Genomic DNA, 17,417 nt, shown 5'->3' on the forward strand with positions numbered 1-17,417 from the left:
ATTCGTAACGAGAACAAGGATCTCTCGCTTCGTTCCATAGCTGAAAAGTTGGGAATCACGAATTCCACGGTGTCGCGAGTGATTAAGCGGTTCGAGGAACGATTGACCCCCAATCGGAAGCCCAGAAGTGAAGTAAAAAGTATTCTGTACAACAACAAAAATAACATCCGCGTAGTTGGGGCCTTCAACCGAAACCCGATCGCCTTCGTTTGGGATGTGGCTAAAAAGCTGCACCTCAGCCTAAGGTTCAAGTTTTGTCCAGAAGGCTAAAACTAATGCTGGGCTTCGAACGTTCAAGGTACAAAAGGCTTCTTATCGCGACAAGGAAGCAGAACAAGTGCGCCAAAACCCGTGCCAGGAAGTTGTACCTCAACATGATGATGAAAGTTGAATGCTGCATCATGGACGACGAGACATATGTATGTGAAGGCTGACTTCTAACAGATCCCCGGCAACCTGTTTTAACGACGAAGGATAAGTTTAGCGTTCCGGAGCATGTCCGCACTCGGAAGATATCCAAATTTGTGAATAAATTTCTGGTTTGGCAAGCCATCTGTACGTGCGGGAAGCGGAGTACACCTTTCGTGATCCAGGGCACGATGAACGGACAGGTGTACATGAAAGAGTAACTGCAGAAGCGGCTGCTTCCTGTCCTGAAGGCCCACCCCACAACGTCCCAACCATCTTCTGGCCGGATTTGGCCTCAAGTCACTACTCCAAGGACGTGCTGAAGTGGTATGCGGACAATAAGGTCAATTCCGTGCCGAAAATGTTCAAACCTCCCAACACTCCGGAGCTCCGCCCCATCGAAAAGTACTGGGCGATAATGAAACATCAACTTCTTAAACGACCTAAAGTAGCACCTTCTTAAACGACCTAAGACAGCCGAGGAACTGAGGAAAGTATGGGTTTACATGCCAAAAGTAGTTGATTCGCAGATTGTGCAGAATCTTATGGCCGGAGTAACTCAAAACTATTGTAGTATTTGAGAGTTCGTTTTTAATTTATCATTTTTATAATAATCTCATTTAAATCCCATTTTCTACTAACTTAGTCACAATAGTTAAGCTTTTTGGCCAGTTTCATCATTCGTTGGCTTTCACCTTTTCACGAATCCAATCGGCATAGTGAGCCACATTGGTGAACACATCGGAGAAATCGTCTCGCCTGCAGTTGGTATGACCGAAGCTGGAAATCGCCGCCAAAAAGTATCGGCCCTTCAACGGTCCATTCTTAACGTACTGGAACGGCGCCGATCCCATGTAGTGCGAGCAGCTGCTATCGTCATCATCGTGGTTGTAGGTGCTACACACCTGTCCTCCGGTTGTGTCCAGCTGGATGTTGGTTCCTGCGTACTTTTGCCTGCAGCCATCGAACTGGGCCAGCGATACCACATTCCGGATCAGCGGCTTCTCCGCGCGGGAACTTTTCTTCCATCCAATGATGTTGAACGATTTATCCGATGGCAGTGTGGATCCTCTTAGGGGCAGGCAGATTGGGTTCTGAGTTGCAGCAGCCCCAAGCTTTACCAAGGCAATGTTGTTGGTAAATTTGGGATCGTTGTAGCGTGGATGAACGGAAATACCCTTGACGGCGATTCGATCGGCCGTGGTACGAATTGTTTGGCCATTCACTTCGAAAATGTCCGTTATCGTATCCAACCGGTAATCGTTGAGCCGAACATTGCGACTGAAAAAAAAACGAAGTTATGAAGAGTATGTCTTCGTGAAGGTGCAAGGCTATACTTACATGGATGATTCACGTTTCCGTTGCACACAGTGGGCTGCAGTTAGGAGGAATTTCGGGTGTATCAACACTCCGTGGCAAAAATCTTCAAGTGCGCGTGTATTAAGGTTGATAAATTCTATAATCGCCAACCAGGGGTATTGGTTCAGCGATCGTTTTAACTCTTCAGGAGTCCCCAATGGGTAGGAATCCTTCCCGCAATCGGCAATGTCCAGCAGGTTAGCAAGGCCGCCATTTCTATCGGTGGGCTTCTCAACAGGATCGGTGGAAACTGAATCGATTTTTACGGTCGTTGTAATCTGCACGAACGATGCAATCCATGGCAAGTAGTTGGAGACATCGGTGAACGTAACGTAGCTTTTACTGTTGATGGCCAATGTACTGGGATCAACTTTACCATTACTGACGATACCGCGCAGAAGCCAGTGATTGCCAATACGTAGAAAAAGACCACCACCACTATCTCCTTGCCCGGCAGAAGTTCCGTTGGCGTAACCGGCGCAGAACGTTTTTGTTCCGTGATAAAATTTGTCGTAATGGGCTGGATCACTATCGATGCAGTCCTGTTTCGAGATGATAGGAACTGTAGCTTCGTATAAATCTTTTGGTAACCCGAATAGCTCATTTCGGCCCCATCCAACAATGTGACCAATCTTTCCAACGACCTTACTCAGCGAGGAATCTCCCTGCCAAAGACAAATCGGCTGAACTGCGCTATTGAACGTTATTTCCGTGTACAATTTCATCAAGGCAATATCGTCTTCGAACGTTCTTACGTCATAGCCGTCATGGCGAATGATTCTGTCGATGTTGTGCTGTTGGGCGTATTTTTCCGTTGCATCCAGATTATTCTGTCCAACTTTGATGAACACTCGGCTTGCCGGAAGTCGCTGACCTTCATTCGGATCAAGCGTACAATGAGCAGCCGTAATAACGAACTCCTCCGTAAGGATCGTTACTCCGCAGGCATACTCGTGGCTTCGCTGGTTCCTGATGAACAACGCTCCGTGCCAGGGCCATGCACCGGCCAAGGCTTTGTATCCATTCGAGATGAACTCCTGCGCAATTATTTTCTTCTGTCCACAGGTGTCCGCTGCAATGAAACGAAGAAACTTGAACTTTCACCCGAGCTCTCAACGTCATGATCATGCAGATAAACAGATTAAGAAACTTCTCGATTTGTTAAGATTTGATCCTAGAACATCACTTGTGATTGCTGGGAAACATCCGAAAATGTAGGATGAATTGAAAAAAAAATATTCCGAAAACAAATCCAACTTCTTAATCTGTTTAACTGTGTCAATAGGAAGCACCTACCGCCTTCGGATGCTGATAAGAGCGCTGCCGTCAGGATGGCAGCAAATCCAACTGTGAACGAAACCATGATCGAAGAGCGACTAACTGGCGATTCTCGCGATAATCTACATTGGTTGCGGACAATCGCGAAAGACAGAGAGCTCAGGAACTTCGGAACAGAGCGAAATTCCCGGGAATTCCCCGACTGACACGGACGAAGTTGGAAGAAGCGTCATAATCCCCTAGCCAGCCGCGTAAACGTAAACAAATCGACAGATTGGCGGCTATAGGTAGGTACGCAAGGTGGTTTGACAAGTTTGTGGTGCTGATTCAGGGAGAACCTGTTTGCGTTTGCTGCTGAACTAACGGCGGCATCATTTCTGGTCAGTTCGATTTTGTTAAGCGCTTGAGTGGGATCTTGGTTCTAACAAGATCGCTGGAAGAATCATTTGAATGTAGCACCATTCAGTGGTTGATAATTGATTGATAACGCCAAGCAACTTGCCTCTAGAGCGCTTAGAGTGACTCGGTCGGGCTTGAGGTGGATCAGAAGCTCATCCGTCACAGGTTTCACCATTAGTTAAAGTTCCAAGGGTGTCACTTTTTCGGTTAAAAAATTTTTTTTAGGAAATTTTGAAAGTAATGTAGCCCATAAATTGCTTTACTGGTGTCGTACCTATTCTAATTTTTTTTCTTGTCATTCGGCAAGTAAGAAAATTACTATAAAAATATTTCATGCATATTCTACGGCTTAACCATAACAATTAGATAACCAAGTGCTCTAGAACTTATTGAACACATCCTTAACATTGCTTATGATTGGTTGAGGCGTGAAAAGAAGAAGAAGGAGAAAAAAAAAACTGAAGAAAAAATCATGAAGCAAATGGAAGAAAAATTGAAAAGGAGAATATTACACGCATTTTTTTTTAACCATTTATGGTTCTTAAGTAACCACTTTATGGTTTTTGCTTCGAAACCGCCAATATGGTTATTTTTCAACAATTTTTCTAGAAACTTTTTACCATTTTGGTAGTTCTCGATCATTAACCTCAAAATGATTGAAAAAATTGGATTTTTTTCATCGCCATTTTGGAAATATTTGCTTTTGCAGTCGAGCGCGTTTAGCAAAAATTTCATTAATTCATTTATATTATTGCTTTAAATGAAAAAAATATACGGCTACGGGTTAGCAACAACGGAACTCCGAAATCCTCACAGCAACAGCAGCAACAGAGTCCCGGATGGTACAACGGAGGCCTGCAGCTGGATCGGAATCTATTCGGTGGTGGTGATGTCAATTATTGCCACAGGTCCATCATCAGAATGAGATGAACAGACTTATTCCAGGGGGAATCGTAACACATGTGGCGAAGAGTTCTCGAGGGATCGAGGACAAAGTGGCCCGAATCGGTGAAGAAGAGGTGGTGCAGCTAATCAGCGGAGAAATGACTTAGTGGCCGGAGATGAATGGGACTTTCACAAAAACGTCTTTTAATTTTTTTAGAACATTTGTAAGCTTATTATCTATTTACCTCCAGAATGCTGGTAGAATTAAAAAATCTGGAAGCTTTAAAATCATAAATATTAACTCCTAGATGCAACTGATCGAAAAATAATCATTTTCACATTTGTCCTCAAAAATTTGAATTTTGTTTAAATAATAATCATTTTTAAACTTCTCCGCCTTTGTTTCATATGTTTGAAAAATAACCATATTTCAACTTCTCCCGAAAAAGTCATTTTATGGGTTCTCATGGAGAAGTCATAAAATAGCATAACACGGAAAAAGGTCCATAATGGTTATTCTATAACCATAAATGGTTAATCATATTCGAGCGTGTACGACGATCGCCAGAACATCGCTCATTATGTACCAGCAGGGGTGCCATTCGCTCACACAATGCGCGCAATGTGCATTTTTTCGTAACACATTGAGCGAGCAAACAAGTGAAATCGTCTGCGCTGTCTGACCGTCAATATGTTTGTTATTTACCTACGATTGAACGAAGCTAATATGCCACATCGAAGCAAATCGATGAGCTGCGCAGCGCTCACTGTGTAAAAAGAAATACGCACACGTCATAAAAGCCTACATTGTACAGCACAGTAAGCTGTACAATGTGTACCACTACTACTAAAACCTAGCTGAACCTAGCTGAAAAATTGAACAGAAGCAATTGTTCGTTGTTCTACACTTTCCCAATTAAGAAAAGAGGTGGTAAATTTTGAAAGCCAGAGTTCCCATTGAGCAGCACATTGTACAGAGTGGATCAGCTCATTGCGTTTCTTAGTGTTGTGAAGCAGCTCATAAAATTTCGATTGTCGGCGCGCAGTAAGAGAGAGAGAGAGAGCAGCGAAAAATTCTCTCGCCGTTGCGCCAAGCCTTCGTAGCCTGCGTTCCAGTGGGTTCAGATCCGGAGACGGCGGAGGCCATTCATTCTTCGAAATGAAATCGGTCCAGTTTTCCTCACAACACGCCTGAACAACCTATGCGGTGGGGGTGGGGCGCCATCTTGCTGGAAGCAGTAGTAATCGTCTTCAAATAAAAGTTCAGCTTGAGGTAGAACATTTTTCTTCATAACCGTGTCCAGGTAGTACACTGCATTGATTTTGATCCCTCTATCGATAAAAATAAGAGACAGTTTACCTCTTTTGCAAATGTCTCCCCAAACTATCACTAAAGTCTTATTTTGGAACCGGGAAACGTTCAGCTTGTCCGCAGTAGCTTGCTGGAGGCTCTCACTCCAAACTCGATCATTTTGGCGATTGACTATTTGCTCCAAACGAGCAGCTTCTCGTCCGAAAAAATGATCTCGTCATCTGCGCGCCAATCAAGCAACTCCCGCGACCGTTGGTACCTCTTGTCCCTTGTAACTTTGGTAACCCCATGAACCACCTTTCACATATTCAGCTATAACAGCTGCTCTTAACTCTGCCATGGCTCACAACTCAATGTAAACAAACTGCACAGAAACGAAACTCTGCCACTTTGGGCAGCAAAGTTAGCCCTTTCATTTGACATATAGATGGCACCAGAGAGATGCAACGTACAGGCGACCCCAAAAAAGTGTGACCGGACTTTTTTGTCACCCTGTAAGTAAATGATGTAAATCCATTCTTAAGCAACAGTGAATCCGAGCACCCATTATGGATTACTGTTGATGGAAATACTTGGGCAATGGAAAGAAGAGACCTTCACTTCAAAGAATACTTTATTACAATTCTCCTGACTGTATTTTATACAAAATCGATCTCCATGGTTTCATTACTAATTGTTTACTCATTATAAACAACATGCGTGTGTTGTTATTCATCTCATTGATTGCTTCGATGATACTTATTTCAACACTCCACACCTTTACACACGCATTTCGCAGTGTTCTAACTGCTCACGATGGCTTCTCCTAAAGATGGGGCTGCTCCTCGTCAACACACGCACCGGACTTCACTCGTCGCCTCCATTTGCAAGACGCTCTCGGCCTTATTGTAGCTCGACGATCTTTCATCTGGTTTCCGGCTCGATGATCTTCCAGTGGATCTGGTCCATCGATCTTTCATGATTCTGGCTCGATGTCCTCTACCTGGCTCCGATCTGACGACCTTCTAGTTGACTTTTGGCATCGACTCCTTTGTTGCGTCTCGAAAGTTTCCCTGCGCATCGACGTCTCCCAGTGGTTCCAGCCCGACGACCTCCACTTGGCTTTCCAGTCCGACGACCTTCCATTATTGATGACTTTCCGTGGTCCGTAAGTCCTCCTGTTGCTCCTGGTCCGACGACTTGACGATCTTCCATGATACCGGCCCGCCAACCTTCCATAGCTTTCGGTTCGACGACCTATCAGTGGCTCTGGCCCGACGACCGCATTCGTGGGCCCAACCCAACGACCTTCCATCGCACTGGTCCGACGACCTTGTTTGGTTCCGACTCGACGATCTTCCGCTGATTCCCGGCTCGTTGACCTTCCTTGGCTTCATTTCGTCCTTCCTTCGGCCTACCTACCTACCTAAGGGTCCAGCGCCGATTGGCCGACGCATAGGGCTGAGATAAAAGATCTCCACTGTTGGCGATCCGGAGCCAGCGTCTTCACTTGCTGGCAGCCAAGGTTCTCGTCAACTGTGCGGATTTCAGCGGCTAGACTTCGCCGCCACGAGCTTTTGGGCCTGCCTCTTCTTCGATGCCCATCTGAATTCCAGTCAAGCGCCTTTCTGCAAATCTCGTTTTCATCTCTTCGCAGCGTGTGCCCAATCCATCTCCACTTACGTTCCCGAATCTCGATTTCTAGCGCCTTTTGATGACACCGGCGATGAAGTTCCTCATTTGAAATCCAGTTGCCAGGCCACCAAGCGCGGATGATGTTCCGTAGGCAGCGATTCACAAAAACTTACAGTTTTCGGTTTCGATGTCCTTCCTGGTACCACCATCAGGCGTAATCTGGCTACCAAGATACTGGAAGCACTCCATTGTCTCAACCTGTTGTCCAGCTACCACGAAATTGAATCGATTTTCTGTGTTGATTTCCATCGACTTGGTCTTTCCGACATTGATTTTGAGACCTGCTGCCTTGGAGCTTTCGGTGAGGTCGTCGAGTTTGCTCTGCATGTCTTGTTGTGTTTGGGCGAGCAAAACAATATCGTCTGCCCGGTCAAGGTCATTCAGTTGCTCAATTGCTGAAGGATTCCACGGCAATCCTCGGTTTGGTCTACAGTCAATCGATCCAGTCAAGATCTCATCCATTAAGATTAGAAAAAGCAGCGGTGACAAAATACATCCTTGTCTCACTCCAGCAGTTACCGCGATAGGTTCGGACAAGACACCGGCGTGCAAGACCTTGAACGAAAATGCCTCGTACTTTGTTTGATTCGATGAGATGGACTAGTTTCTCTAAGACCCCCTGTCGTCTAAGAGCAGCCCAGATGTTTTCGTGGTTCAGTCGGTCAAATACTTTTCGAAATCAACGAACACCAGCAGAAGAGAGTCCTGGAATTCGTTGATTTGTTCCAGTATTATTCGTAGCGTTGTGATGTGGTCCACACATGATCGTCCAGATCGGAATCCAGCTTGTTGCCGTCGGAGTGTAGCGTCGATTTTCTTCTGGATCCTGTTCAGGATCACTTTGCGGAGTACTTTGAGGGTTGTACAGATCAACGTTAAGCCTCGCCAGTTACCGCATTCTGTCAGGTCTCCTTTCTTCGGGACCTTTACGAGGATACCCTGAATCCAGTCGGCCGGGAATGTTGCAGTATCCCAGATGTCTGCGAAAAGACGATGCAACATTTGTGCTGACAGGGCAGGCCTTGATTACCGCTTCTATTTCAGCCAGCGAGGGCGCTTCCGAGTTGACGCCATTAATGCGACTTACTGTGGGCGCCTCGAGCTGCGAGAGTACCATGGCTCGTCGTGATAAAGGCATTCTTGATTCCACACCACTGTTCTTCGACTGTTCCGTCTGTTGGCGGCTCCGAGGCTCGGGATTCTAGCTGTTCAACGTATGCCCTTTTCACCTCTGGATTCTCCAACCGGCGGACGTCGTATCGACACCCGACTTTCTCCTCGCGCCGTTGGACACGCACAACTATCAGTCGTATCTCGTCAAGGACGAGGTGATGGTCAGATGCAATGTCTGCGCTTCGTTTGATGCGGACATCAAGAAGGCTCCTTCTCCATTTTCGACTGATGCAGATGTGGTCAATTTGATTTTCTGTTCGACCATCTCGGGATACCCAAGTGACCTTATGTGCTGGTCGATGGGGGAAGAGCGATCCACCGATCACCATGTTGTTGTTGCCACAAAATTCTACCAACAGCTCTCCGTTTTCGCTCATCTGTCCTAGGCCATGGCGCCCCATGATGCGCTCAAGGTCCTGATTATCGGAGCCAATCTTTGCGTTGAAGTCGCCTAAGTGGATTTGAATGTCACCCTTCGGAATTCTCTCAACCACGCTGTTCAATTGACTGTAAAACTGCTCTTTCTCCTGCAAATTGGCAACGTCAGTTGGCGCATAACACTGGACCATTGTAAGGTTTCTAACCCGTGTTCTGAATCTGGCTACGATTATTCTTTCGTTTATCGGTTCCCATCTTATGAGGGCCGCATGGACCTGCGGGCTTAATTGGAAACCAACTCCTCGTTCCCGAGTAGCGTGTTCTCCTCGTATGCAGGAGTAAAGCAGTACTTGCAGTTGAGCCAGCTTCCCTGGCTGGGCAAGGGTCAAAACATTCCAAGTTCCAATTCTAGTCCGTGTTTTCATGCTAAAAGTCGTTGCCAAAGTTCCAATACGGTTATTTCTTCTCTCAGTTTCCGTTACAATACAAGATATCAGGAGCAGTAAGTTGTTAGCCTAAAGTCCCTATCTCGCGATGGGGCTGCCATCTTGGACTTAGCTGGCGGGAGCCGCATTTCATAAATTCAGCCGCTCGCTGCAAGACAGACGCTGCTTGAGCCGCCCCTGACCTGGAGAACAGACGCGTGCGGCCTTCTCAGTCTGCATGCGACCAAAGCATCCACCGGGGTTGGGTACCCGATCTCCGCTAAGGTTACTCGCATCCCAGCCGGCACCACGGGGAGGTAGAGATAGGAGTTGTGAATAAGAGGCGATATGACCACTATGGGGTCTCGTGTTGCACATTATCCACCGTTTACCAGCCCAAAAAAGATCAAAAAAGATCAAAGAAACGTCGTTTCAAAATTGGACGCCCAGCCAGATGGAGCACATGAGGTGCTCAGAGGGGAAGCGACTGTAATCCGACAGTTTTCCAGATGCAGGCGTTCTATCCAGTGAACTTAAAAATCGTTGGCTGTAGCTTCAAGGTTAATAGATTCAAATATCTGAGAGGGGGTGTTGGAAATCATAGCAGTCAGCGATTTACAACTATTTGTATATAAGGAGCATAGCAACTCAAGTTGCTATGTACGTAGTATATAAGTATTCTAGACGTTGTGGTTGCTATGGCAATACTAAATAACAACGACGACAACGACAGGGGACTAGGGAGCAACCAGCCTAGTATCATAAGTTGTCCTGTAATAAACGATAGTCGAAAATGTAAAGACGTGTTTCTCAATAGGTTATGCTTCCACTATTATAGGTTGAAATGCCAAATGCCGATGAAATTGCTACGCTATGAAATTGCTCCAACTTTTAAACCGTTGGGTAGAATTTAATGAAAATTTGGGTGGATTTAGTTCATAGTTCATTGTTTACATCCTGCAAGTTTTAAAGTCCTGTGATCAAAACTCGCGGAAATGGAGTCGAAAGAACATCTCGTGCGTGATAAAATCTTGCGGATTCATAACGGGAACAAGGATCTCTCGCATCGTTCCATAGCTAAAAAGTTGGGAATCGCGAATTCCACGGTGTCGCGAGTGGTTAAGCGGTTCGAGGAACAATTAACCACCGATCGGAAGTTGGGGCCTTCAACCGAAACCCGAACGCCTCCGTCTGGGATGTGGCTAAGAAGCTGCACCTCAGCCTAAGATTCAAGTTTTGTCCAGAAGGCTAAAACTAATAAGGCTGGGCTTCGAACGTTCAAGGTACAAAAGGCTTATTATCGCGACGAGAAGCAGAACAAGTGCGGCTGAGAGGAGAGGTCAGGCCTAAAACCTTCGGGCGTAGGGGTTTGTGTGGTCAACCCCGAGTCTTTATGATAAGAGGTCGGGTCCCGAGTCGTAAGAGGAGGGATCAGGCCTCTTACCAACAAGAGGAGGGGTACAAGTGGTCACCTCGAGTCATTACGAGGAGAGGTAAACCTCGAGTCGATGCGAGGAGGGGTCGGATCTCAAGTCGTTAGAGGAGAGATCAGGCCTCAAGTCGCGAAGAGGAGAGGTTTGTGTGGGAATCTCGAGTCATTGCGAGGAGATGTCGGTTCTCAAGTCGTTAGAGGAGAGTTCAGGCGTCGAGTCGTAAGGAGGAGAGGTTTTGCTTAAAGTGGTCTCGTTAATGAGTATTGCCTTGGAGCGCATTAGCGCGAATAGACCTCCCACTATTGAAGCATAGTGTACCAAACAGTTCGAGGTGGGAACCAGGTCTGCGGCCCCAGGTGGACTTTATGGCGTAGGGGTACTTAGTATCATGAGTCGTCCAATTGCACCCATGGACCCAGAGTAGCATTCTGGGGGAACTCGGTCGCTCGCCGTGCCTTGGAATGCAATCCGTAAAAAGGATTTGCCACCTGAGTGATCAACTAAAAAAAAAAAAGAAGCGGCTGCTTCCTCTCCTGAAGGCCCACCCCACAACGTCCCAACAATCTTCTGGCCGGATTTGGCCTCAACTCAATACTCCAAGGACGTGCTAAAGTGGTATGCGGACAATAAGGTTAATTTCGTACCTAAAATGTTCAACCCATCGAGAAGTACTGGGCGATTATGAAGATGCACTTTCTTAAACGACCTAAGGTAGTGAAGACAGTCGAGGAACTGAAGAAAGTATGGGTTTACATGCAAAAATCGGTTAATTCACAGATTGTGCAGAATCTTATGGCCGGGGTAACTCAAAACTATTGTAGTAAGTATTGTAAATTTGAGAGTTTGTTTTTAATTTATCATTTTTATAATAATCTCTTTCACATCACATTTTCTACAAAGTTAGTCACAATAGTTTAGCTTTTTGGCCAGTTTCATCATTCGTTGGCTTTCACCTTTTCACGAATCCAATCGGCATAGTGAGCCACATTGGTGAACACATCGGAGAAATCGTCTCGCCTGCAGTTGGTATGATCGAAGCTGGAAATCGCCGCCAAAAAGTATCGGCCCTTCAACGGTCCATTCTTAACGTACTGGAACGGCGCCGATCCCATGTAGTGCGAGCAGCTGCTATCGTCATCATCGTGGTTGTAGGTACTACACACCTGTCCTCCGGTTGTGTCCAGCTGGATGTTGGTTCCTGCGTACTTTTGCCTGCAGCCATCGAACTGGGCCAGCGATACCACATTCCGGATCAGCGGCTTCTCCGCGCGGGAACTTTTCTTCCATCCAATGATGTGGAACGATTTATTCGATGGTAGTGTGGATTCGCTCAGGGGTAGGCAGATTGGGTTCTGAGTTGCAGCAGCCCCAAGCTTTACCAAGGCAATGTTGTTGGTAAATTTGGGATCGTTGTAGCGTGGATGAACGGAAATACCCTTTACGGCGATTCGATCGGCCGTGGTACGAATTGTTTGGCCATTCACTTCGAAAATGTCCGTTGTCGTATCAGACCGGTAGTCGTTGAGCCGAACATTACGACTGAAAGAAAACGAAGGTATGAAAGGTATGTCTTCATGAAGGTTCAAAATTATAGTTACATGAATGATTCACGTTTCCGTAGCACACAGTGGGCTGCAGTTAGGAGGAATTTAGGGTGTATCAACACTCCGTGGCAAATATCTTCAAGTGCGCGTGTATTAAGGTTGATAAACTCTATAATCGCCAACCAGGGGTATTGGTTCAGCGATCGTTTTAACTCTTCGGGAGTACCCAATGGGTAGGAATCCTTCCCGCAATCGGCAATGTCCAGCAGGTTAGCAAGACCGCCATTTCTGAAATTTGAAATCTGCACGAACGATGCAATCCATGGCAAGTAGTTGGAGACATCGGTGAACGTAACGTAGCTTTTACTGTTGATGGCCAACGTATTGGGATCAAGTTTACCATTACTGACGATACCGCGCAGAAGCCAGTGATTGCCAATACGTAGAAAAAGACCACCACCACTATCTATTTGCCCGGCAGAAGTTCCGTTGACGTAACCGGCGCAGAACGTTTTTGTTCCGTGATAAAATTTGTCGTAATGGGCTGGATCACTATCGATGCAGTCCTGTTTCGAGATGATGGGAACTGTGACTTCGTATAAATCTTTTGGTAACCCAAATAGCTCATTTCGGCCCCATCCAACAATGTGGCCAATCTTTCCAACGACCTTACTCAGCGAGGAATCTCCCTGCCAGAGACAAATCGGCTGAACTGCGCTATTGAACGTTATTTCCGTGTACAATTTCATCAACGCAATATCGTCTTCGAACGTTCTTACGTCATAGCCGTCATGGCGAATGATTCTTTCGATGTTGTGCTGTTGGGCGTATTTTTCCGTTGCATCCAGATTATTCTGTCCAACTTTGATGAACACTCGGCCAGACGGAAGTCGCTGACCTTCATTCGGATCAAGCGTACAATGAGCAGCCGTAATAACGAACTTCTCCGTAAGGATCGTTACTCCGCAGGCATACTCGTGGCTTCGCTGGTTCCTGATGAACAACGCTCCGTGCCAGGGCCATGCACCGGCCAAGACTTTGTATCCATTCGAGATGAACTCCTGCGCAATTATTTTCTTCTGTCCACAGGTATCCGCTGCAATGAAACGAAGAAACTTGAACTTTCACCCGAGCTCTCAACGTCATGATCATGCAGATAAACAGATTAAGGAACTTCTCGATTGGTTAAAATTTAATTCTAGAGCATCACTGGTGATTTCCGGGAAACATCCGAAAATGTAGGATGATTTGAAAAAAAAATCCGAAAACAAATCCAAATTCTTAATCTGTTTAAATGTGTCAATAGGAAGCACCTACTGCCTTCGGATGCTGATAAGAGCGCCATCGTCAGGATGACAGCAAATCCAACTGTGAACGAAACCATGATCGAAGAGCGACTAACTGGCGATTCGCGCGATAATCTACATTGGTTGCGGACAATCGCGAAAGACAGAGAGCTCAGGAACTTCGGAACAAGCAAACATGCAAAAATGGTTTCAAGATCTTTGGGTGTTGTATTTTTCAACAGCACTGTTTTTATTTCAGCCGTATGTGATATAAATACTGCTATTTTTGCATCACAGAACACGTGCTGTAAAAATACTTGAAGGCTGCAAAAAATTTTTTTGCATGGTAATCTTTTCAAAAAAAGTTCACAAACTAGTATCTCCAATCCATCAAGAGGTCCAAAAACTAGGTAAAATTGAAGTGTGCATTGTAGATAAACCAAGAAGTGCTGGAATGCGTCTTGAATCCAATAGAAAAAATGTTCCCTTCAAATATTGTTTTTGATTGGTTGAGGCGTGTGAGAAAATTTTAGGTTTTCCGCCCATCTCCCTTACCTTGAGGACAACTACTGCTTCAGTTTATGGTTTTAATTTTGTTTTTATCATAAACTGTTTTGATTACATTTTCATCCTTTTTCGTTTCAATGTTTTTGAATGTTGAAGTTGAAATGGCTCGATGTTTTAGAAGCTGTTCATAAATTTCATCCAACCTAAAAAATAGCACGAATTCGACAGGTTTACTTCTGCCTACATTCCGGCGTTTTTGATCATGCGTCTATCAGCAGCTAAGCTACAAATACGGTTTTTAACCCTTTTGAACTTCTATTTTTATTTTTATTTTTTATTTTTATGGTGACCTTAGTTAACATAAGTTTCCCAAAAAAGTCGCTAGATTAGTCAATCCACGGGATTTGCATTCCCATCTGCAATCCGAAGCAAATGAGAACCAATCTTTCCAAATAATGTAGCAGGCCGCTCCCTCCATACATCATCATCAGGCAACGATCGTTTTGAGCGATCGCTTTGCTACGGGTAGCTGGCAGTTTGGAAGCTGCCTGTTCTGCTACTAATCCGGCCTCTGCTGGCCCCTCGCTCGGCAGGGTTCCCAAAGTTCCGAATGAAGCAAGAAAAAACCAACTTTCAAATCAATTTGATGGGGTCCAGAAATTAGATACATTTGCCCTGTCAGTGGAGCGTTTCGTTATTTTTTCTTCTGAATTTACGGTAAAGGAATCCAGCCATCCGATCCGTCAGTCAGTGGCACTGCAATTCCTGAGATGCCCATCACTCAATCACAAAAATATTCCCGCGGGTTGACGGTTGGGGCTGGTTTGGAACAGAGCAGATAAGATGCTCGACCGCGTCCCATTCCTTCCCGTTCGTTGAGTTAGTCCGCTTCTGGTTCCATATTTCGGTATGCGCAAATTCATCCCACAAACAGAGTGGGGAAAGCACATCAAGCATTTTTTTTTGGCTTTAAAGGCAAGATTTGGGTACAACGCCACGAATCAACTTCTGTACAGCCACCGTGCGCAGATGGAGCCAGGGATTCAAATCTGGAAATAGTCCGGCCCTGTTCGATTGCCCGGGTTTTTTTTTTTAAATGCCCGGATTAATTCACTTTATTTGGCTTATCCAACAAAAAACTAATTGTGCTGTAATTTTTTTGTCTCCAAAACAATTTTTTTTGGGCAAGTTTTATTGAAAATAATCATGACAGGTTTTTTTGAAAGCCTTAAATACGAATCAAAATCTTTCGATGAGTTTTGATGGAATTTTTTTTTATCAATTTGTTTCTTGATTTTTCTTGCGTCATTTCTGGGTTTTGAAAAAAATTGCTTGGATATTGCCCGGATTTATGGTCGTCACTTTTGAAATCAAATGCCAGGATTTGGTCAGGTTTTTATATAAAATTGCCCGGATTTGCCGGCCCGGACTCGGTAGGCTGTGACCGTCGATGACGGAAGTGTTTTGTTTCAACGGAAAAAATCAAGTGCCGTTAAACCCTTAAACCCTTAAAACCTTTATTTTAAATTCCTGTCTTCCTGGAGTGGTGTCGGCCGCTCATACTGATCGTGGATGAACCTTCGGAGTCATTCATTCATGTTTTTTGGTCCCCAAAAACGTCAAAGCTAAGTATTCTCGTGATTTTCCTAATCAGTCAATCAAAACTTCTATGTAGGGATTTTAATTTTAACACTACAATGTTTTCAATGTGGCAAATTGTTGATAAATATTTGTGCCATATTAATAATGTCCCAGAAAACATTTCGTCATTTGGATGCGATGATTATGAACCATCCAATCGTTATTTCACCAATTCAAATTTTAAGTTCAATTGCAATGTTTACATGTTTTGTTGTGGTTGAAGAAAAAAATACGGGAAGTCGTTACATGATAAATTCTTTAATAAAAAAATGCTGAAAAATTGACAAAGTTTTTATATGTGATCACAGTTTCCATTTCTGTTGAAAATGATAAAAGTTCTATTTTAACGAGTTTTCTCCAAAGGTTCAATCAATTATGTTTTTTATTTCATTCTATTTCTGAGTTTTTCACCAAATTATTATAACTTCTAAACTTTTAATTCCCACAAAAATATGATTAAGAACATCAGTTTGAATATCATTTCGAACTTTAAATGATGTTAGCAACGACTATCAGAGATATGAAGATAAGAATCAAGTTTATACATACAATTGACTTCAATTGTGTTTTATTCATAATTACCATTCAAAAACATTTTTTCTTATCTGCCTAAGTTTTAATATATTTTTTTTTTATTAACAAATGGTTTTATAAGGCGTTTTACTTATAAAAAATTCATGTGCCGTGAGTATTTTTCCTGACTTTAGGTCAGTAAGAAGGGGGTAGATGTTATAATAAAACATTATATTTCAACAGAAAAAGCTATCAGCACAACACTAGTCAAAAGTGTTTCCTAATCATTTCCCTTCCCCTACATTCCCAACCAATTTTTTTTTGCAAGGATGCAGAGGTGACCTCGGTCCTTAGGCGTAAATTTGTTCTTTCATCCCTTTCTAATTTTTCCTAATCTATCTATTGACTACTAGGACGTGGCCAGCGCCGTTATTGATGTTTAAAGAGAGAGCATTAGTTTTGTGCATTGTGAATATGTAGCCAATCCCAGGTTCCGTTCATTTGACCTCTGAACAAAATTGATGGCCTCGGTCAATCACGGAGTAGCAACCATTGGCGATGTGGAACTCGTTCTACTTAGCCACGCCTGCAATCTTGGAATCCGAAATGCATTTAAACCAAATTTAATATTAATCACAGATTATACTAGAATACTTTCAAATTCTTCATCCAGACATCTTGAGTAGCATTTCGGGTTCAATGATTCAAGGCGGATGTGAGTAGTCAATCAAGCTAAGCTAAGCTAAGCTAAAATTGCCCGGATTTGCCGGCCCGGATAGGGGAAGAGGGGGCATAATGTCCACGTTAAGAAAGAAAGCCTTGTTTTAGAGTACATTCGAAAAGATTAACTTTAATTTTCGATTGTGTTTGGAAGTTTAGTTTATGTTGATAAAAAAGCATAGAACTTAGGGTGAGAGTGATGATTTTCCATGTCAAGTTTTGTCCATTTGTTATATAAATTCTCGAATTATGCAAAAATTTAATGGGAGCCTCCCTCATTCCTAAGTTTGTTCTTGAGTTATGGAAAAAAACTAGCAAGAGAGTCCCATCCTCGCTCCCTTTCTCCCCATTTGATGGAGGAGCAAGTAGTTGATACTTCTCGTACTCATATACTCTTCCTTGCCAAATTGGTGAGGAAGCCCGCTCCCTCCCTTATATCTTCCCGTTTAAAGAAAGGAGGGCATCAATTTATCATAGAAATA

The 17,417-nt window shown here is 44.2% G+C and overlaps 3 protein-coding genes across 3 annotated transcripts in view; all 3 read right to left on the reverse strand.

Annotated features, from left to right (window-relative positions):
- Positions 1-17,417, reverse strand: part of LOC129745119 (histone-lysine N-methyltransferase MECOM-like) — a 207,817-nt gene that overhangs the window by 14,076 nt on the left and 176,324 nt on the right. The gene's annotated exons all lie outside the window — the stretch shown is intronic.
- Positions 983-3,193, reverse strand: LOC129745117 (polyserase-2-like). Its single transcript, XM_055737965.1, has 3 exons — positions 3,064-3,193; positions 1,750-2,839; positions 983-1,689 (listed from the first exon to the last, which is right to left on the reverse strand). The coding sequence occupies exons 1-3, from the start codon at positions 3,128-3,130 to the stop codon at positions 1,086-1,088; spliced, it is 1,761 nt and encodes a 586-aa protein (XP_055593940.1). The 5' UTR covers positions 3,131-3,193; the 3' UTR covers positions 983-1,085.
- Positions 11,559-13,677, reverse strand: LOC129745118 (polyserase-2-like). Its single transcript, XM_055737966.1, has 3 exons — positions 13,586-13,677; positions 12,323-13,364; positions 11,559-12,263 (listed from the first exon to the last, which is right to left on the reverse strand). The coding sequence occupies exons 1-3, from the start codon at positions 13,650-13,652 to the stop codon at positions 11,660-11,662; spliced, it is 1,713 nt and encodes a 570-aa protein (XP_055593941.1). The 5' UTR covers positions 13,653-13,677; the 3' UTR covers positions 11,559-11,659.

Source organism: Uranotaenia lowii, chromosome 2 (assembly GCF_029784155.1).
Source record: "Uranotaenia lowii strain MFRU-FL chromosome 2, ASM2978415v1, whole genome shotgun sequence".
Classification (NCBI taxonomy): Eukaryota; Metazoa; Arthropoda; class Insecta; order Diptera; family Culicidae; genus Uranotaenia; species Uranotaenia lowii.

Excerpts from the sequence above, each read along its gene's own strand:
- LOC129745117 (XM_055737965.1), bottom strand. The coding sequence starts at position 3,130 with ATGGTTTCGTTCACAGTTGGATTTGCTGCCATCCTGACGGCAGCGCTC. Across the intron at positions 2,840-3,063 it reads CTTATCAGCATCCGAAGGCG|CGGACACCTGTGGACAGAAG; the intron begins GTAGGTGCTTCC and ends GTTTCATTGCAG. Across the intron at positions 1,690-1,749 it reads CGGAAACGTGAATCATCCAT|TCGCAATGTTCGGCTCAACG; the intron begins GTAAGTATAGCC and ends TTTTTTTTTCAG.
- LOC129745118 (XM_055737966.1), bottom strand. The coding sequence starts at position 13,652 with ATGGTTTCGTTCACAGTTGGATTTGCTGTCATCCTGACGATGGCGCTC. Across the intron at positions 13,365-13,585 it reads CTTATCAGCATCCGAAGGCA|CGGATACCTGTGGACAGAAG; the intron begins GTAGGTGCTTCC and ends GTTTCATTGCAG. Across the intron at positions 12,264-12,322 it reads CGGAAACGTGAATCATTCAT|TCGTAATGTTCGGCTCAACG; the intron begins GTAACTATAATT and ends GTTTTCTTTCAG.